The following is a 21,967-nucleotide window of genomic DNA, read 5'->3' as shown; positions in this document are numbered from 1 at the left end:
GACGCGGAGTCGTCACGGCAAAGATTGACGAAGACGGAACAAGTGTAGCGTGTCGTCCTGTCTTGCAGGATGTGTGTATCTGTGTTTGTATGTACTGCCATATCTATTTATACACACACTTGTCATTGGCTGTCATTATCCTTAAATGTATCTGAGAGACTGTGTGCATGGGTTGTATATATATAAATATCTGACGGTGCAATAATAATAATAATAATGATAATAGTCTTGTTTTCTTGCTTCATACATACAAAAGGTGTATTTGTGTATAGTGTGTATATTGTTTCTTGTGTGCATTTCGACTGTACCTTTGCTACTGTGACTGAATTTCTCCTCCTCGAGATCAATAAACCTCCGTTCCTATCCTAATATAATCTAATGAAAGATGTTAGGTCAACCATTGTCGCACAGACGTCATCTTTATTTGTTATGCCAACAACATCCTAATGTAAAAAATTGTTTTGTTTTTTTCTACAAAACACATTCTGTCTTCATTTTATTTTAAAAATGCACAACATGTGGTCTAATTGTGTCTATTTTCTATTATATTCCATTAGACTTTTTCAACGTCTTTTATAATAAATAAAAAACTGCTCTAAATAAAGTTTGAGGTTGCCTCATCTGTACTGTGTGATCTGGGAATGGTTCCACCTCTCATCTGACAACCAATCATCCAACTGGCAGTACTGGTTTGGCTTGCATGCAGACCACATAATTGACATTCTAACGCTCACACCGTCACCCAGTTTCGCTCAAGCTGTAACCTTCATTTCATTTGCTCCTGCCACGTCTTCACCTGTGAAGTGCGATTCAAACCACCTGTGGATTTTAGAATTTTGTCTTATTTTTTTAATATATTCTTGACCAAAATTTCCCAAAATGTCCCACCCCAGCACTCTGGATTTAGACAGATACAGCAGCTTGGATAAATCACGCCGGTCTACCAGTCGAAGCCAGTCCAGGTCCCAGTCCAAACCCGGAGACGTCGTGTGTGACTTCTGTACAACACGGAAACAGAAGGCGGTGAAGTCATGCCTGCTGTGCCTGGCGTCTTACTGCGAGACTCACCTGCAGTCTCACTATGAGTACCCGGCGCTGATGAAGCACAAACTGGTCAAAGCCACCGGGCAGATGAGAGAGAAGATCTGCGCCCAGCACGACAAACTGCTTGAGGCTTTCTGTCGCACGGATGAGACGTCCGTGTGTGTGCTGTGCATGATGGACGAACACAAACACCACGACACGGTGCCCGCCGGGACGGAGAGGACCGAGAAACAAGTGAGGAGGAGTAGCTCAGACTAGACTATTGTAACTGTATCGCCACTTGTTGCTTACATGAGTGAGGTAATGTCGTGTGACAGAGAGAGGAGCGCCACCATAGGTGACGTCACTAAGGACTACACGTTTTTCGATGTAGTGAACTTGTCGTTTGTGGTCTCCCCGTAGTGTAAATGCACACTCTCTGCTGGAACTGTTGGAACTTGTGCTTTATTGTTTGTTTTGTTTATGTTTATTTTATTGGCATTTACTTTTACTATAAGTGTTTTTTTTATTGAAGACAGTATCAGTGAGAATACATTTTTTTAACCATTCAAAGGAAAGAAAAAATATTGATAGCAATAAAAAGTAATAAGTATAGTGATAGTTAATAAGTGTTAGTTAACATTTGGATATTACACATGTAGGAAAACAGAAAGCAGTCAAATAGAGAGACACACCCCTTCCATTGGGTGTAAAGACAACGGTTACACATGAAGAGAAAGTTACGACAATTCGCCTTTAATAAACATTTAGTCTGCCAGAACCTGCAGGTTTGTACAGTATAACATGTAAGGTTGCCATTTGTGAAAAACCTTATCAGTGTGTCCCCTCATTGCATAATAAGGTTTCTCAAATTTAAGAAAAACTTAAATTAAAAAGTACCTATGTTTCAGTAATTCAATTTCTATTGGATTGAAAATTTTTAGTATTTTTTTAGTAATAGAAGTATTTTGTAATCTGCAGATTGAACTTGTTATTCAGTTCTTTCTTTATTCTTTATCCATTCATTGATCGTTCAGTGTTCATTGATGATGTCGCCTCTTCTGCCTACAGAAACAACTCAGTTCCACGCTGCACAACTCTCAACAGAGGATCGATCAGAGAATTAAGAAGTGGCAGGAGCTTCGACAAGCTCTGGAAGCAGTTAAAGTGGGTAGAAGTCCATTCACTCACTGTACTTACTCCAATATCAGCACATTTGAACCAAGTCTTAGTTGTCTTATTCTGCTTAGATAAGTGAAATAATCTGCCAGTGAAGTGAGATGACCTCAACAATTTACAATAACTCAACTAATTTGAAGATGTTCTAATATAAATTGTAATTATTCTAGTGAAGTGATTTGCCTTATTCTGTTGTATCTTGTTGTAATATAGAACAATAGAAGCATGATGACAAGGATTATAACCACTGCCGTCATATCTGTACCATGAAAGCATGCTACTATGCAAATGCTCAAATCTCTTGTGTGTCAAGTCCAAGTCCAAGTCCACATGCAAATTGTTTTTAAAAATATTTCAACAATCTTTACCTTTTCCTTCTATTTACCTGAATCCCAACAGCACTCAGCCCAATCGGTTCTGGAGGAGAATGAGAGGATCTTCACTGAGCTGCTGCTTTCCATAGAGAGGAAGTACAACGAGGTCAAAGAGATGGTCCGCTCCCATGAAAGGCAGACGGTGACACAGGCTGAGATCCTGCTGGACCGCTTGGAGGAGGAGATCACACTCCTGAGGAAGAAACACACCGACCTGGAGAAGCTGTCACACACTGACGACCACATACACTTTTTACAGGTCAGAACAACAAGAAGTATTCAAATCATTTATGTAAGGAAATACAGCAGCAGTACAGTGAAACAAGAGCTTGATAAAGTCGAAGTCCCGCATTTAGATTTTTACTAGATGACTGATTTGTATCTTGTCTCATCTGGTCTTGCTTGTGTCTTCATTGCAGAGCTGGCAGTCTCTGTCAGGTCCCTCGGGATATGAAGATCTCAACAAGATTGGCGTCGCTCCATACTACTCCTTTGATGCGAGCAAGAAAGCCATCGCTGCACTGAAATTGCAAGTGGAGGAAGTCAGCAAGACAGAAATGAGCAAAATCGCTTCAGCAGGTTTACAGATTTGTTGTATTTTATCTCTTTTTAAGCGCCTGCAGTGTGTGTATGAAACATAAACGTGATTCTGTATGTTTCCTGTCGTAGTAAAGGAAGTCTACATTACACAAGAACTGGAGACAAAGACGAGGAGAGAATCATCATCATTTGTGAGGGAAGAACCAAAGACGAGAGATGATTTTATGAAGTGTAAGTCATTTCTTTGAATTTGACACAAGGTGAAGGTTTAGGTTTTCAGCAGATCCCTCTCACAAAGAAGTCATGTAAATCTGTGCCATGCTTTCCCTAAGGATCAAGTTTGTCTTTTCTACTTTAAGTATATTGTTTTTGTAAGTTGGAGCATTTTTAGTTATCACACTTACAAAAATAAAACAATTTCTGCTATTTCCAAACTGCTATTTCCCCCAAATTCACAACATATTATCACTTTAAAAATAATATAAGTGGTTTAAATGCATGCAGATCATTTGACGCCCTCACAAAGGCATGAATACTGTGCACCTGGCATTACAAATGAAACCAGTGTTACGGAAAGCATGCTGCCTGTAGAACCGGTTTGGAGAAACTCATAAAAGCTTAACCTCAGTACAGGATTACCTGAGCAAATACACCTTTGGAGAGCTGAAAGATGGGAGTGACTCCATATGGGTTTCTTTTGGCAGACCTGGGGGGGGGGAAACTAACACTAGTTTGGGCATCTGGGACTTTAAAACTCTCCAGGCTGCAGATTGATTTACTTGTTTTCCTGTCTAGATTCTTCCCAGTTGACTCTGGATGTCAACAGCATCCACCCCAACTTGTATCTGTCTGATGGGAACAGGACAGCTACGATGAAGAGCGATCCTAAGAACTACCCGGACCATCCAGACAGATTTAACCACTGGCAGCAGGTCAGAATAACTTACTGCCCAAATTTTATGCTTTTATTTTATTTTATGCTTGATTAATTTCCTTTCCTGCTCATCAACAGCATTCAGGGTTTCAGTGTCTTACTCAACAACCCTCTGACAGGCAATGTCCCAATTATTAGAGGACCGCTCTACCATCCTGAGTCATGTCGCTCCATTGCATTTACGTATACATAAACATAGACATCATTTATCATAAATAAAAACCTAACCAATATTTCTGGGAAACCTAATCTACTGACAGCGATAGGAAGTTCGGGATATTCAGACTTTTGTTCTCTTAGCTGTGTTATAAATTTAATAAAAAATGTCAAGTCTGTCTTAGAGGTCTCTAAATTCTTCTCGTTTCCTTCCAGGTGCTGTGCAAGGAGGGTGTGACAGGCATCCGTTACTGGGAGGTGGATTGGAGGGGAACGGAGGTAGACGTGGCGGTTTCCTACAGAGGGATCATCCGTAAAGGAAACAGCAACGAATGCAGCCTGGGCTGGAACGACAAGTCCTGGAGCCTGTACTGCTCTGAGTCCAAATTCTCGTTTGTGCACAATAACAAAAGCATAGATTTGGCAGTGCCAAGGTCTTCGCGTATTGGAGTCTACCTGGATCACGCCGCAGGAACTATTGCTTTTTACAGTGTGTCTGACGGCATGCAGCTTCTGCACAGAGCCAAGACCACATTTACCGAGCCGCTCTACCCCGCGTTCAGTGTTTGGGGCTTTGGCACCACTGTAAGGTTGTAGAAGAGTGCGACTACAGGCCGAGAAAGTGGATTTGTCAGCATTGTGTGTGTTTTTTAAAGATCCACACGAAGGATTGTAAGCTTGTTAGTTCTGAAGATGATGGGGAAATGCGTCATTAGCCGGGAAATGGCTTCAATAATTCAGCAATAAATCAATGATCATCTAGTCTTTGCTTAGTCTAGTCTTTCCATCTTGTTAAAGTTTTGTTGTCACATACATTAATCAGTTATCAGTTAATCAGTCCCATTGTTAGTTTGTTATATTATCTGTAATATTCTCCCGAATTAAATCCCATTTGTTAAAACCAACAATGTCGTACTGGTTGATTTAGGCACAACACATTAAGCCAGTCCACCAAATGATCTCCATTACCTCTTAACTCCATTAATACTGTCAGATTGTAAATAAACACCAGGACATAGAAGAGCTGAAAAATGTTGTGGACAACCCAAACAAACAGCCAGTCACCACCGCTGCATTCACTATAACTGAGTGAAATTAAAAACATATGACATCCATACAAATAAATAGCCAAACAGAGTATCAAGGCTGTGATTTCCCCCCTGTATGTATGTGTAATTACATAGATTCATATTTGTGTTTGTAGAATATATTTATAATGTCTGTACAGATTATGAAACAAATAGAAAACAATGTCAGGGAATTGCACATTTCATTCAAGATTGGTGGAGGTGGAAAATATGCACTGCACTAATAGATTTAACCTCAGGGGGGCAGCAGAAACACGTTTTATGGGACTCGCTGTGTTGTTTAGTGTAAAAGTGGTGTAACTGCTTTTTCAATGTTTGCAGTTAGATAAATTCCGTAAAGCCTTAAAGTATTTTGTCAAGTTTACTTGTACGAATGTTTAGTCTTCTAATGCAACTATAGTTCATATCTGCAATCACTTCTCTCAACCTGTTTAATCCAACCTACTTTGATTCACCTTGCCATGGAGCCAACCAGACAATATCTTTTTAAAATTGTTTTTATTGTGAACAGATATTTACAGTGTATAGTTCGTCAACCAAATGTGACAAAGGACACTGATGATCACATTTTCATAGAACTCAGCACTGAAGAATGTAATGCATTACATAATTTCAACAAATGTCTGATGACTTCAGAGAAAACTTGAGAGATCAATTTACTCTGCCAAAACAATTTTGAGGAGCAAATACTTTTAAGAGCAAATGTGTTGAAAAGATTTATACCTTTAAAAACGTTTTGCAAATTATGTAGAGAATAATTGTGCATCTAGGAACATTTCATGTGTCTTTAGAAACTATTAGCATTCATAAAAAAGTGTAAAAGTTATGATTAATGGTAGAAAATTGCAAACTTCCGATGAAATTCAGGAAAATGTGAATTGCTGACTGAGATGCCTATCTTGGATTATTCTATCAGAAAGCAACGTCAGGTACACAAACTTTCTATATATCCTCATCATTGTTTTGGCAGAATATTGATCCTGTATGCTTCCTCTTTTGCCCCTGCCTTCGTTTGCAACCTGCCTTAATGCTACCTTCATTTTGGCATTTTAAAGTATTTTTCTAAGCTTTTGGTAAAGTATTACACTTCATTGATTTCTCATCTTAGTCAGTGAAGTTATACATGCAGTCCTGTTCAGCACACTTTAAACATATTTGTGTGAATGCAAATGATGCACTCTTCCTGGATTTGTTGGTTCAGAACAAATCTTTTAGTGAAGCCAGATAAACATTATGTCCAACTCAATTTGTGCCATTTCTTTTTTAATATTACAAAAAAAAATGTGTAGGTGTGTAGTTTCCCCTTGTGTCACACTGTTATTGACATTACTACAGTGGCAGGCAGATCTCTGTGCTTAGTCTATAGGTGCTGTGGCATTTATGTCTTGTCTTATATTCTTCATTGTGTCTCTGGTTCTCACACTTATGAGTTAGAAGTGTTAAAAGGCACAAGCATTCAGTTTTGTCTCACATACTACATACTACAGGAGATAAGTTACTAGTCAGTGTGGCATCAGGGGAGAATCTTGAAGGACATTTCCAACCTGCATTCCTAAAAAGTCTTTACATTTTTCGGTTAAGGGGAAGGAGCAGAGTTATATAGCCTGAATGTACATATAGTATACAGTATATACAGTATATATACAAGTATACAGCCATATTCATACAAAAATTAAAAAGAAGGTGGGCAAAGTCCCGCGAGGTGCACATGACCTGTGGCACAAATCTGAGTCAGCCAGTGAAACATGTTTTATCTGAAGGTAAGCAAGAGTGGATCTATGGACGCAGGGTCACTGGTATGGAATCTGATGCTCTTTGCTGTTTTCTTTGCTCACAGTGTTCAGGCAGCAGTGAATGTTGCTGCCTGAACCCAGTGACACTATGTGGAATGTAATTACACTTCCATACACTTGTAACTTCATCTCTTCAAAGCTGATAGTAAAATTCCACTCCTTATATATCTTTGGCTTTGTTTCTTCCTATGAAAAATGTCCATCAATCAGCCCATTTAGATGTTTAGGGTAGTTCGTTCAAGATGAGCAGGTAGAATATTTAGTATTCAAGCTTTTTGGGGACCTCCCAGGTGAACTCTTTTCGCCCAAAGTGGCCATAAGAGGCCGTCTGCTGGTAGATTGGCCTCTTCAGATTCAGTTCCCTGAGAAGGAAACAGAACGCATGTAACATCAGAAGCTTATTTGAGATGGATTTTTTGTGAAGTGGATAAAGAAGTTATTCTCAAAACTGTAATTGAAACTTCATAATTGACACTTTATACGTGACTGATATGGCAGATATCTTCTTGGTTTGTTTGTGTTTAGTTTCAAGTGGCAAAAAGTTATAAAAAATAAATAAATAGTTCATCAACAGCATGAAGTTGCACATGAGGGGTCAAGGGTGTTGTTCTCTGGTTTACCTGACGATGACTCCTGGCCGCAGGTCAAAGTTCTTGTTGACAATCTGGAGGAGCTCTGACTCGCTTTTTTCGGAGGAGCCGTAGGTGAACAGGGAAATAGAGAGAGGCTGAGCTACTCCGATAGCATAGGAGACCTAGAACCACAAGAAAGATACATAACTACTTTTCATTTTTACAACCTTTTTACAGTGTGTGTGTGTGTGTGTGTGTGTGTGTGTGTACCTGAACCAGGACTCTCCTGCACAGTTTAGCTTTGACCAGAGACTTGGCCACCCAGCGAGCAGCGTAGGCAGCCGAGCGGTCAACCTTAGAGAAGTCTTTGCCAGAGAAAGCTCCGCCACCATGAGCGCCCCAACCTCCATAGGTGTCAACAATGATCTTTCTTCCTGTCACACCAGCATCACCCTGGTGGGTAAGCAGAGGTGAACATTTGAATTTTGGAAATTTGAAACTATTTTCTTGAGGGAGTATGCACACTGTGTGCTTTGGTCACCTGAGGTCCGCCAATGACAAAACGTCCACTGGGCTGAAGGTGGTAGACGGTCTTGTCGTCCAAATACTTGGCAGGAACCACCGCATCAATCACCTGATAAACAAAACATAGGAGTGACATTTTCAGTGGAACTCATGTGTCTGAGCTCATGGTAAGTGTTTAAGAAGCTCTACCTTCTCCTTGAGCACCCTCTGCTGTTCCTCCAGAGTGACAAAGTCATCATGCTGGACAGAGATCACAATGGTGTGAACTCTCTTTGGGATCACAGCTCCGTCCCTCTGATCATAATGGACTGTGACCTGTGGGACAGACAGGGGAATGTGCGTTGAAGGATCCCCTAGTTTGTCAACCTCTTTTACTCTCAAACCACCTGTCCTCCCAGACATGGGGATGGACATTCTGATCCTCAGAGCTCATGGACTGCAGGTGTGTGTGAACTGCTGAGTCTTGTCCACTGGAGGTCACTCTCTTTTGCTGTGCCATGTGTATGTGGTAGAGCTTGACATGAAACCATGAACCAAACTAAGGATAAGAAAACAACAGGAAAAAATAAAGTCTTACTTGTGTTTTAGAGTCGGGACGCAGCCATGAAATGACGCCAGTGCGTCTGAGTTCAGCCATCCTTGAGTTGAGTTTGTGGGCTAAGACGATGGTGAGAGGCATGCACTCCTCTGTCTCATCTGTGGCATAACCAAACATCAGACCCTGTAGAGGACAGCAAACTCAATCAGAAAACTAAAAGGTGGATGTTGACAATGAATCAGTTTGACTTTCTGGAGTTCACAGACACACAATTTGGTATCAGATTGCGTTCAGCATGCATGAAGCGCGAACTTCCTGTTTCCCTGTCTGCCGCTTAGACCCTTAGACAGCAGACATGTTGTCCTTTTACAACTAACAGACCTGGTCTCCTGCTCCAATGTCCTCCTCGGTTCGGTCCACGTGGACACCCTGGGCAATGTCTGGACTCTGCTGCTCCAAGGCCACCAGGACATTGCACGTCTTGTAGTCAAAACCTACAGAGACGGCGAGACAGAAGAAGAGAAAGAGAGAGACAGAGACAGAGACAGAGAGAGAGAGCTATGACATTCTGACATTTAAAATTTCAGAACATTTCATTCTGATGTTTCCATCTCATTTTCTCACCTTTGTCCGAGTTGTCGTATCCGATGTGTTTGATTGTGTCTCTGACAACCCTCTGATAGTCCACATTGGCTCGGGATGTGATTTCTCCACACAGCAGCACCATGCCCGTCTTGCACACCGTCTCTGTTTATCAAAAGCCTTTTAACACCTGTTTATGACACTTATCATCTGAATCTGTATACATAACTGGAGACCATACAGTATACTGTATAAAAACTGATTCCTTCTGCCGAATCAGCATCCTATCATTGGCAGTAGATGCATGGTTGCTCAACGTATTTGTTAATGTATAGTGTCAGAAAGACAGACACAAGTGAAAAACCTAAATAATAACAAACATGGATGTCCGTGTTTCCAGATGAGTTTTAGGCCTGTGATCTGAATATACAGTATTATGACTCTGTTACTGTTACTGTTACTTACCACAGGCCACTTTGGCATCTGGGTCCTGCTTTAGGTGAGCGTCCAGGACAGCATCACTGATCTGGTCACAAATCTTGTCTGTCAGAAACCAAAAGAAAACAGGGTGAAGAGGTTAAAATGTAGTTCTTTTATCCAAAACTGCACCAATCCAGAGTTTACAGCAGCCAAGAAAGGACGCTACCACCATCATTTGTATTGTTTTAAGGCAAGCTTCTACTCTGAACAAACAACAACAAGACAGCAACAGTAAGAACAATCACAGAAAATCCTCATGCATGTACTGTTTGCTACATTCACACCTTCAACTGATGACAATGCCACTTTCCCACAAAGAGATAAGTGTAAACAACACACACCCAACAAGCTACCATCACCGATCACTGCAAAAGTACAAAATAGGCTTTGGTAGTGACCTGTGTAAATAAATACTATACTGATACATTTGGATCATAGCCCTGCTTGTTGAGTACATAGTGCCTAGTATGAACACAGGACGAGTATCTTCAATAAAAGAACATATAGGTTCTTATTTATGATTGTATTACACATATTTATATCCATTTATTTCAATTGTTTTGATTCTTTTCGTAGTCATCAAGTACCACCAGTGGGCGCTCCGAGCTCCACCATTAGTACTCATGCAAACCACTGCTTTAAAACAATGGCACACAGGCAACAGGTGTGCAGCTCTGTTTACTGTCTGTTCCCAGAGTCGGTCAATATCTGTGGGAACTATGAAGACGGCTAGGCTGCTATCAGTCCACAACCAAGGACACACAAGCGTGACTGTACACACTGAGTATGGAAAGTCACAGCACACACAGGTGTAAGGTTTTATAGCAAATGTGGAAGATAACATAAAGGCTGAAGACGAATGTTCAGAATTCAATACAAATTCAACAAAATGGCTTGTTTGTCAGCAGTGCTGCAGAATTTCAAATTTTACCGCATTTTTAACCCATAATTTTCCCTTTTACTGCATGAATTTCACAAAAAATGCAAAGATTATCGAAATCGTATGTGAGAAGTGGAAGTAGTGATGTGTATCGTGTATCGATGGCAAATTCCAGCTGGCTATTGTAAACATTGACTTACAAATAGATTAACATTTATATTAGTTGTTGACTAGAATGTTGATGATGTACCAGATATTGTAATGCTGAGTGACACAAGAAAATAAAGGTTGTTCTATGCATAGTTTGTTTTTGTTTGTAATTGAAAATCTATCAAAGTTTGCCACAAAACTGCAGTAATATCTTGGGGGGGACTGCATAGAACCAGGACCCAACGCTGTGACATTCTGTAAGTTTGCCTGAAACTCTGATACGATTTGGCTGAGGGGACTTTTCATGATTACATATTTGTGGAAGCGTTACAACACTTTTGTGTGCGGAGGCTGAAGAGGGTAGAGTACAGCTGAAGGTTTATCATTGGGTCTAAAGTTAACAAGCTACAGTCTAGTCAAACAAAAACAGATGCACAGGAGAGATTTGTGATTGTGTTGGCAGTGAAGGTAAAGGTTTAGTCATTTTCAAGCACAAATTAATGCTTTTTAATGACATATCTGCAGTTATAAATGTTAACAAGAGATTTAAAGAATGTTCATGTAGTTTGGTTCAGCAATCCAGTGTCCAGTGTAAGCTTAAATAAATGATTAATAATAATAGTAACAATATTTTAAACATAGTAATTCTGTGACGATGACTGATTTGAACATGGTACTGAAATTCTGATGATTTAAAACAACGGTCCAGTATAAAGGGCTGTTTCTGATCATTTTGGACCCTCATGGCCAGACATCCACTGGTGCTTCTTTATCCTCCATACTGTCACACAGCAGAAGATGGAGGAAAAGGAGGAGAAAAGGAGAGTAATAAAAGGAAAGTATTAATGCTACCCCTTGGCTTTTTCTCATACGTGTAAGCTTATTTACATTAGTTGACACAAAATAAGATCAACTTGCAGTAACTTTACAGTCCCCCATGGGAAATTAGTTGCCCTTTGCCCCAAATAACATAACTAATTTAACCAGCCAGCTTGCATCTCTTTATTATCTTTATATTATCTGTATTTCAACAAGAGCATTTAGTTGTGTTTGGGCTCTAGATTAATATGAAGTCAGGATGTTTATCTCGCACATAAACTAAAACAAACTTCTATCTTATCTTATCTTACATGCAACCCAGTTGAGGGAAACACATTTAAATCCAAGCTGTAAACTGTCCTAGAACACAATCCGATTGGAACGCTCTCCACCTGCTGGACCAGATACAGGTGGAGTCTGACACACTGGCCCTTCCTGTAAATTTCGAAAAAGCTTGTTTCTTCATGGGTGACATGTATGGCAGAGATATGTGCATACTGTGGGTGATGGTGTATAATAATGTAAACAGTGTAAAATGTATTGTAGAACATCATGGAGAACACATGTATGCACCCCCTGATGGCTTTTTGTGTTACTCTTTCCACTGCATGTAACTTTAGACCAGCCTGTCAGTCACATCCAGCCAGCTGCAGCAGTGAGAGTAAGGCAGTAAACACGTGTTACTATGAAGGCAATACCATCCAACTTCACGCAATATTGCACATGCATGTCTGTTGCTCCTGTCGATGGATAGTATCTTCTTATTAAAAGTCAGTAGATTTACATGCACATTACAAATTAAATTGTATTCTAGTACATACACTGGTCTAAATTAATAGTTAAAGTAGTAAAGTTATATGTAAATCAATTGCTGAAGCCTCACCTGGATGTCCCTCTCCTACAGACTCTGAGGTGAACATGAAGGACCCTTCTTCCAATAGATCACTCATTTTCTACACAGCCAGGTACTCAGCACACTCAAGAAGAAATGGTTCCTCAGCTGCTCTGTGCTCCTGCTGCTTCACTCTAAGGTTTACAGAGAAAGAGGCAGAAAAAGGCCCTGCAGCTAGTATGAAGTCTGTCCCGCAAAACTCCAGGTCTAAATCCACATGGATCAATATATATGGGAGGACACACACACACACGCTCGCTGTCACTCTTGCATACACAGACGTCATGTGAATTTATGGGACAGTCCATTGCAGGGGGAGTGGGTGAAGGTAGGGTATTCTAACTTGTCAAAATTGCCAGTTAACACTGTTTTGTACATTATAGTTTTAAAATAACTTTTATCTCTCTGTACCCCAACAGATCTCCTTATGATGAGACACTTTTCAGCGGAAGTGCTATAACTTAAATAGGGGCGTCCTTTCCCCCCTGTCACTGTGGAGGGATGAAGCCTGGTTTGGACAGCAACAGGTAGCTGTTGTTTACTGGCAAAAATGATGCAACTATTTCTGTTCAGCCCTCAGCCATTCTACATGTTTAGTCATGGTGAAAGAACACTGGGTTAAAGTTGACAAGGTCATCCAAAACACCAACATATAATTGCATAATATCAATACAATAGGAGCAAAACTCACCTGCAATGTAGAGACCCCAGAAACCATCATACATGTCATTAAAAAACACAAAGTTACTGTTTGGATGTATGTAATCAGACTCTGCAGGCTCTAATATTGATTTTGCATCCGTAGATAGTTTGAACAAGACACAGTTAAGACTTCCCATGACTAACAATGTTCTGTTTACATTTCCACTCTGACTTTGACACCACTGACTTGTGACTTCATTTGGCTTTGAGCCTCTCGAAACAAAAGGACATGATATATTTCCCAAATTATTAAGAAAAATAATGCATTTCAACAAATATAAATGTTTGATTTTGTAAGTAATTGATGCAATTTCTGAGAGCATCCTTAATTTGTACCTAATAGGAGAATGTTAGCAAAGTCTCATGGTGGAAGGTATGAATTGTGATAATAAAGATTATACAAATAGAAAAATAAACAAAAAGGATCCACCATCTTTGTTAACCAAATAATCAGTCTAGCATTAAATTTGACATTTGTCTTGGAACTCGAATGCTGACTTGATCCCCGTTCATAATGTAGACTGCTAGGACACGTTTATGACATGTTATGTTCTGTCTTATGGTTTTTTACCCAAATCATATTGAACCTAACCAATCTGTGCTACAATAGGAGACAATTGAATAAATACATAAATAACTGACGCACACAGAAAATAATATGATTTAGCACTGGTCACTGTGAATTATAACTAAAAACAAAAGTCAAGTGTTGGTGTGTTTGTGTTGACTAAATGTCCTATAAGGTTAAGCAAGGTGACGAGGAAGAATGATGCATTCTGGGATATGCACTTTAACTACATAGGTTTTTGTTTGATCAACTTAGTTAAAGTTCAATACACTATACCCCCCACACATAAACAGACACATAAGGAGGTGTCCATGTGTGTCAGTCATGATGGATACAATTGGCCCACAATGCAACACAGGGCATAAAGGGTGGAGTCACTTACTTCTTTGCTTTCCAGAGAGAATATTGAATTGTAAACATGTGTCACTGTTGATCATGTAAAACATATTTTAGCAAAGTAAAATAAAAACATAAGGCTTTGAGTTGTACAAGAAGAACTAAATTATTATATTATTATTATTATTATTATTACATTATTTGTGTGTATGGTGGGAGCAGGAGCCAGATTGAGTAGGACTGAGAGGGGTTGTGGCTTGATGGTCATAACAGTTCAGATCTGACGTGAACTAGATTCAACCAGAGAGGACGAGACTCCCTGAATGATACACCTCTGTGTGTTTGGCCTTTAGGAAAACACACACGAGAGAGAGAGAGAGAGAGAGAGAGAGAGAGAGAGAGAGAGAGAGAGAGAGAGAGAGAGAGATGACGATTCCTAGTGAGTTTGTGTTTTGTTAATGACTGACGAAAAAAAAAGTTTATTTTCCACACTTACAAGATTATTCTGTTTATGTAGAAAGATAATGACTGCTAGGAACAGCTGAATGTGAGGCAGGGCCTTTATTTCTACCCTCGATTATTTAAAAAAAAGATATGGAAAGATATTTAATTTGAAATGGTTTGAAGGAGGTATAACACCATCATCACCATCATATTTCTGTCACAAAAACAGCTGTCTACAGTGAAATAGTGAAATATAGTCTGGCAGGTCAGTATGCTTTCTGTTTCAAATGTGTTTTGTGTGCATTTTAAGGTAAATTGGGTGTGTGTCAGAGAGGAGTTGATTGAACTCGGCCCTCACCAGCTCTCCGACTCTTTACACTTCAACAATCACAGCAGCGATGGACGAATGTACCTTGCCAGGAACAAGACAGCTTTATAAAAGGAAAGTCCTACATTGATCACATCTTGATCCTCAGGTAGGTCCGAGGGCAAAGTCATAGGTGGAATGGATCACATGTGAATAAAATAGTATGTGTAGAATATAATGCCTTTATAGTTATTGCACGAGCAGTACAACAAAATTAATGATTAAATTAATTGGAGCATAGAATGCAGCGTTATCCACCTGCTCACAGAACCATTCAAGGAGTGAAGCAAAGATGCGTCCCCTTGGCAAATTCTACTCTCACTCACGATGACCTGGCAGAGAGTCGACAGCAGCGACAATGGAAGCACACGCCAGAACATCCAGTAAAAGACACAAAGCCTTGCAAACACAATCAGCCTCTTCATCCTCAGCTTCCACACCTAGGCCAACATCTTCAAAAGTAACATTTGGATGGTTTGTGTTGGGGCGGGTTTGAACACAGCAATCTCACTTGGTTTGGACCCAAACAACCATACAGGAGGTTTAGGGAGGTGGTCTCAGTCTGGTTCCAAGCAAACACGAGAGCAGTTTGTTTTGTGGAGTGAAGTACTGAACTCCATTTGGGTAAATGTGAAAGTAAAGAGAGAAACACAGAAGCTGACTCCTGTTGAAGAGGCACAACTCCACTACAGTGCATGAGAGATCAGATCAAAACATTTCCATTGATAATGAGGGAACATGGTTGCGCTATTTGCCCTTAGCGTAATGTTAAATCTGGTGCTGTGTCTTATGAATGACCCCCCCTCTGTGTATGTGTTTAACAAAACGAGGCAACCTGACTGTAACTCGTTCTGATTGACTGGTTAAAACATGACAGGACTGTCACTGTAACCCTTCTGTGTGTCAGGGTCAGGGTTTGGGATCAGTTTAGCTTTGAGTGAATCTTGCACGAACAGGTTGAGATAAATGAAGTGAACACCAGTGTATCTCCTGCAGGGTGAAGGACACGGCTCCAGACTGTGCTGGTGCTGCTGTACTCACAAACTAGTTTCATCTGGCTGATGGTGAGAGCGGGAATTTGTTCTGGCCTTTTACCTCAGGGACTGTGGAGTGATCAGTCTGTACAATATCAATAAACAGTAGAGAAGAACTACACACAGATGATCTGTATACAAGACTATACTGGCTATGTTTACATAGAGGTGTAGAGTAACTAAGTACCTTACTAAAGTGCAGAACTTAAGCAGAATTCAAAGGTATCAGTGTCCCACATATACATTTTTTATGCTGCATTTGAGGTCATATGAAATTTCCAGGATTGAATTTGTTTTAATGTTGTACAAAATGTTTAGATTCTTGTGTGTAATTAATCTGAAGTTTCACTTGACACAGCTTCATGCTGGTATTGTGTGACATTGTTATTTCCTGCTGCTGTTTCCTGTGGAGCCTCGGCCTTACTGCCCACTCCGCTCTCTGATTGGCTCGACTTACACAAGAGGAGTGTGTCTCATCAACCAATGTCTGCTGTCCAGATTACCAAACGGGAGGTGGGGTACAAAAGCTGTTTGATTGGCTACTGGTGTCACACACCCTCATAGAGAGTGACACTGCTTCAGGAATGGACAGTGTGTGTGTGTGTGTGTGTGTGTGTGTGTGTGTGTGTGTGTGTGTGTGTGTGTGTGTGTGTGTGTGTGTGTGTGTGTGTGTGTGTGTGTGTGTGTGTGTGTGTGTGTGTGTGTGTGTGTGTGTGTGTGTGTGTGTGTGTGTGTGTGTGTGTGTGTGTGTGTGTGTGTGTGTGTGTGTGTGTGTGTGTGTGTGTGTGTGTGTGAGTTTCCAATGGCATTGTTTTGAGTGCTGGAAAGGAAGGTGTGGATTAGAATTACTTAGATAAATGCCCATAGCAGATTGTCAGGGTGTAGGAATGATCGTTTACAGTCGTGCATCTCTCTCCTCTCATTTTTTATAATAAAGCTCCTGTCTGGGGCGACCCTGAGTCCAAGCAAACACTAAAACTTGGCCTTGGTCATTCCCATCATGGCTGTTGTCGTGCTGTGTGCCAGATTATATCATAGCTGAACTTCAGGCCGAGGGTAAGAGTTTATCAATGCCCACACAGGAACCCTCGTACTTCAACAAGGAGACTTCAATAAAGTAGTATTCCAATTAATATAAACTTATTATCAAAGCGTATAATTTCCACACACTTTTTGGTTGGATTATTGATGTTATCATCACTTTATGCATATCACTCCACACACTGACACTCCTTGAACCTGTTTACTACATGGAACTGGGCGGGCTCTGGTTATCGTAAAGTCAACACCGTCTCTATCACTGCTGGTTGTTGTAAAACAAGTCATAAAATATTGACAGGATAGTTTTGAAGAGGGATATGACACATAAAATTGCAAAGTGACCGCGAAAATGAATATTTATTGCTTCTTTATCTGTAATAGTGCCATGATATATAAAGGAGACAAATGGTGATGTCACACCTACGTGGTTTGATCCAGGTCAGAGCTCAGTTCAGACCCGGGAGTGGGAACCGTCACAGCCCCACAAAGCCTGATCTGCACAAGCTCTGAACCAATCTATTGATCTATTGATTGATCTAGAACAAGAGAAGGTTGCATGTGGTTACTGGTGACATGTCAACCTTACAGAGCTGAAACATGGAGGCTCATTCACACTCACACTCAGCCCTATAAGAAGATCTGGCAGCAGATTATAATCTATGAAACACTGTGAGAATAATATATCTAAAGGATTGTACATAGGTGTGTTCTCTTTCTAGCCTAAACTGAGCACATGAGGAGGTCTTGCAGGTCTGATCTGCAATGTCACTTACAGCAGGGGTCAGTCTTGACTTAAGCTTGAGCTCTGCTGCAGCTAAATTCGGATGGGGGGAAATCTCCAAGGACTTTTCATCTAATGGGGTTGATCTGCAGGCTAGAAGGAAAAATGATATGTTTATAAAACACTTTGTGAAACGCATATTTCATCACATATAAAACAAAAATCATATGGTGTACATTATAGTAGCTGAGGGTGGGAAAGAATTTGATTGATTGCTTGGTTGGTTGGTTGGTTGGTTGGTTGATTAAATGATTAACTGATTGAACACAAATCACTGATCACTAAGATATTTCCTCGAACACTGAACAGTTAACAGTTTTTCTACACTGCTTTGTGTAAAGCTCTGTGCACCAGGCTGATCCTGGTACTGAGGATTTAGCTCAACACCAGGTTTCTGTGGCCCTTATGGAATTCTGTGATGTAAGGAGGCTTACAGGGTTCTTCAAAAGAGATCAGCAGATTCTTCTGTTAGTAACAGCCAGACTCAGACGGGTGAGTGTGAAGTCTTTGTGTAAAATGTTTGATTTTAGAGTGCACATTGCAAAATATGTTAGATGTTAAACTTTTTTATCTCCTTTTCTGGGAAAATTGATCATCCAGCTGATGTAGCTGTGTAAAAACGAAGCTGTGGACTAGTTTTGTTTGCCTTTTCCCTGTATCTCATAAATAATGATACATATTTTCTGTAAATCTGTAAATCCTGTGATACAGAATATTCAGCTCTAGATTATTCCAATGAGAATGGAAATGTGATTTGGACTGACATAAAGTGATTCCTTCCTTATTCTTATTTCCTATTCACTAGTTCTGGTCTGTAGATGTATATCCATATGGTTGGAGGTTGTTACATAATACAATATTGTAGCACAGAAACATTAGAAACATTTTAGTTAATATGATGAAGAGTTTATTTGCAATAACATATATTATATCTTGTAAAATTGAAATGTATCATTTGACTGATATCGCCTTAAATACACATTTGAAATAACAGATTTTTCAAATGAGCTCTTCATGTGGACTTCATGTGCAGTCACATGACAGCCATGGGATTTTTGTAAAGTCCCTTAGTCTGGATTAATTCAGGAAATGTTGAGACAAACAGTCATGTGTTGTAAAAAGAACAGGATCAGGGCAGGCATGGAGTTCAAACTCAAGACCTTTGTTGAATCAACATCTGTTCTGTAATTCTGAACCTTTTCAGTAATCTTAAACAAACAAACAAATAAACCACTGTCTCCTTTATATATAACAAATGTTAAATGAATAAAAAGTGTTAATGTAATGTAATTCTATTTTTTCTGCAATTTGTTTTAATTGAAGCAAACATTGTACATGACATTGCGCATACAGTTGTAGGATATTTTGGAGATCACTTTTTAAATAGAAAGAGGGGAAAGAGGAGAGAGAGAGAGAGAGAGAGAGAGAGAGAGAAAGAAGGAAAGCTGTATTATCTCTACTATTGTGTAATGTAATTCTTAGTTGCAACGCTATGTGCCACACACATGTATCTCTGAATCAGAAACCTATGGTATGTCTTGTGTAGGAGCTCTGAGCTGGTCTGTGCCCCAAGCTGAGCCGTGCTGAGCCGTACCGTGCTGAGCTGAGTCATGGTGACTGCCACGGTGGTCCTGAAGGCCTTTGGCCTGTTTGTTGCTGAGTTCATCAGCTCCATTACAGACTGGTTCCAAACCAAACCAGTATGGGCTAACATGCAGGTACTGGAGGACACAGAACTGAAGACCACTGGAGGGGGTGAGTGGGAGCCGCTTTCCAGCATTATACCACATTACACACCACACACACACACACACACACCATACTACATATAACATACCACATACTATATACCATACTAGACTAAATCGTTGTTTTCTTCACAGTTAGTACTTCTTGGAATATTTGTTCATCCTATTTATTCCACTTTTGGTTTAATCAATCACTGATAATGTACTGAGGCCATTTATCTTATTTATCTCCAATTTTCAAGTGACAATACAGTCAGTTGCAATGTTGCACTGCACAGTTTATACTTTGAGCTTACCTTAGCAAGGAAAAATGAAAGAAATGGGAAAACTATCCGATAGAAATGCAAAGTATCATATAACTTGAAATATTGTTGTGTAAAGAAAATTCACTATTATTTGTCTGCTTTAGTCCATGAAAGACACAAGGCCAAGACGCTTTGGGATAAAACTGGAGCAGTGGTCATGGTAGTACGGAGACCTGGATGATTACTGTGCAGAGAGGTACAGAGGTATATTAGGACATAAGTACATGTGTGTGCACATTCCAGGCTCACTTGTTAGCTCTTTCCTTTTCTTACTCAGTGACCTGTATCTGACACGATTGTGAGCAAAGCTTTGCCTTAAAAGCTCCACAGGCATTCATTAACATAAACAAAGAAATGTCCTTTCTGCAAAAATGTAATCAGGACATTTGAACCCCCCTCATTGAATTTGTGTGCAATTTCTTGATATAATGCTGTGGTACTATATGTTCTGTCCATGTTTACTTTCACTGAATGAGGATAGCGATGTAGGCCTGCTTAGATCACATGAATCTGACGTATCAGCAGAGATATGAATAAGGTCTTGGACTACAAATGCAACTAGGACAGAATTGATATGAAGAAAACCTGATTAGGTTGGTTCACACTGCTCGGAAAAAGTCTGATCTGTGTCACGTGGAAGCAAAAGAAACAGATTTGGGACTCTTCAGTCTGCTGAGTGAAAACAGCAATAGTCACGTTAACATTCACGTTTCCTCTGCCTGTCACAGGAGGCCGCTGAGCTGTCCTCTCTAAAGTCCCAACTGCAGGACCTTGAAGTCCCTCTTCTTGCTGTGGTCAAAGAAAACCTTGGTAAGGAGCTGGACTGCTTCAAGAAGTTCTTCTCTGGGAAGGTCTACGTGGACCAGAAGGTCTGCTTCTAAAGAATCCCTCTACATAACAGCATAATGAAAGAATGACATCAGTAAAGCCTATAAAGATGTTTTATGCTGTTTTGTAGAGACATTTCTACGGCCCTGAGGAGCGCCGGATGTTTCTCTCAATGTTTCTGCGTGTTGGCGTTTGGAGAAACCTGTGGCGGGCATTCCGTAAAGGTTTTGGGGGGAACCTGAGGGGTGAAGGACTTATCCTTGGAGGAGTGTTTGTCATCGGGCCTGGAGATCAGGTAAAGCCACAATTTACTGTAATGATAGTGGATTAAAGTCAAAATCATAATCCAGTGTGATAAAATAATCTTGTCTGTAATCATTGTGAGAGCCCAATTTCCAAACTACTCCCCCAGAATGCTTTGGGCTTGACCCTGCATGTCTTCATAGGATGGATTTGTGTTTTCTCTGTGATAGGGAATTCTCCTTGAGCACCGTGAGAAGGAATTTGGGGATAAAGTCAACATACTGGCGGTCCTCAGAACGGCCCGTAGCATCCGAGATGACTCATCCCCAGCAAGTCGAGCCTCAAAGCTGAATAAATAGAATGTTTGTGTCTGTGCGCTGTTATGTAATGTAAGGCGGTGTTACATCATGCGTCATCTTTGCATGTCTCTCAACACGAATGTCTTCACTATCACAATTAGGTTTTTACATTTGTATTTATTATTTTCCAGATAAGTTTCTAATTTGTCCCAGTAGCCCAAGTTGAGTCTCCAAATTTGTGACTCGAGTTCAAGTTTGAGCCCTGAGAGGCAAATCCACAGCCCTATATTCAGTTTTGGAAAACAGTTTTGATTAGTTATTAGTTAGAAAGGAAGAAATTAAGAAAGAAAGAAAAGCTGTTACAATTTGTAATTCTGGCTGTAAGTTATTGTTTTGCCTCGTTCAGTTTGTCATCGTCTGACACTGTGGTGGCATCTGGTGTGTTTCAATGATGATCTGTTTTGAAAGTTTGAAAAAGGGACAGCTCTGACACACACACAACACACACAGATCCATCACTCTGATCAGACAGAAGAATGACGTCACTAATAAAGTGATTAAACATAACTTGAACACAAATAAAGGTCTATTGTGTTGAAATTTTTGTTAAGCAGCACACACACACACACACACACACACACACACACAGGGTTTCTCACACAGTCATATATATCTTTATCTATGTATCTTTGTCAAAGTTTATGCATGAACCGGCGGTGTTATGCCACTAGAGGGCGCTCTCACAG

The 21,967-nt window shown here is 40.1% G+C and overlaps 2 protein-coding genes and 1 pseudogene across 2 annotated transcripts; 2 read left to right on the top strand and 1 right to left on the bottom strand.

Annotated features, from left to right (window-relative positions):
• Positions 1-706: 706 nt before the first annotated feature.
• Positions 707-7,268, top strand: ftr14l (finTRIM family, member 14-like). Its single transcript, XM_076163493.1, has 7 exons — positions 707-1,278; positions 2,095-2,190; positions 2,602-2,835; positions 2,996-3,155; positions 3,246-3,347; positions 3,912-4,048; positions 4,423-7,268. The coding sequence occupies exons 1-7, from the start codon at positions 880-882 to the stop codon at positions 4,801-4,803; spliced, it is 1,509 nt and encodes a 502-aa protein (XP_076019608.1). The 5' UTR covers positions 707-879; the 3' UTR covers positions 4,804-7,268.
• Positions 6,579-12,730, bottom strand: mat1a (methionine adenosyltransferase 1A). Its single transcript, XM_076163505.1, has 10 exons — positions 12,517-12,730; positions 9,770-9,847; positions 9,347-9,469; positions 9,104-9,216; positions 8,762-8,905; positions 8,374-8,499; positions 8,201-8,293; positions 7,930-8,112; positions 7,708-7,841; positions 6,579-7,449 (listed from the first exon to the last, which is right to left on the bottom strand). The coding sequence occupies exons 1-10, from the start codon at positions 12,581-12,583 to the stop codon at positions 7,347-7,349; spliced, it is 1,164 nt and encodes a 387-aa protein (XP_076019620.1). The 5' UTR covers positions 12,584-12,730; the 3' UTR covers positions 6,579-7,346.
• Positions 12,731-12,767: 37 nt separating this feature from the next.
• Positions 12,768-21,800, top strand: LOC143010924 (peroxiredoxin-like 2A; annotated as a pseudogene).
• The last annotated feature ends 167 nt before the right edge of the window (positions 21,801-21,967 follow it).

The sequence above is a fragment of the Genypterus blacodes genome, unplaced genomic scaffold, assembly GCF_046128005.1.
Source record: "Genypterus blacodes isolate CSIRO-AG114 ecotype Tasmania unplaced genomic scaffold, CSIRO-AGI_Gbla_v1 ptg000012l_1, whole genome shotgun sequence".
In the NCBI taxonomy this organism is placed as follows: Eukaryota; Metazoa; Chordata; class Actinopteri; order Ophidiiformes; family Ophidiidae; genus Genypterus; species Genypterus blacodes.
The sequence above is the reverse complement of the archived record's forward strand: the minus strand, read 5'-3'. Positions and strand labels throughout refer to the sequence as shown.

Bases quoted from the DNA above. Each gene is read 5' to 3' on its own strand.
- ftr14l (XM_076163493.1), top strand. From the start codon at position 880: ATGTCCCACCCCAGCACTCTGGATTTAGACAGATACAGCAGCTTGGAT. The intron at 2,836-2,995 runs GTCAGAACAACA...TCTTCATTGCAG, and splicing joins ACCACATACACTTTTTACAG to AGCTGGCAGTCTCTGTCAGG. The intron at 3,348-3,911 runs GTAAGTCATTTC...TTTCCTGTCTAG, and splicing joins GAGAGATGATTTTATGAAGT to ATTCTTCCCAGTTGACTCTG.
- mat1a (XM_076163505.1), bottom strand. From the start codon at position 12,583: ATGAGTGATCTATTGGAAGAAGGGTCCTTCATGTTCACCTCAGAGTCT. The intron at 9,848-12,516 runs GTGAGGCTTCAG...GGTTTCTGACAG, and splicing joins TGTAGGAGAGGGACATCCAG to ACAAGATTTGTGACCAGATC. The intron at 9,470-9,769 runs GTAAGTAACAGT...TTTGATAAACAG, and splicing joins AGATGCCAAAGTGGCCTGTG to AGACGGTGTGCAAGACGGGC.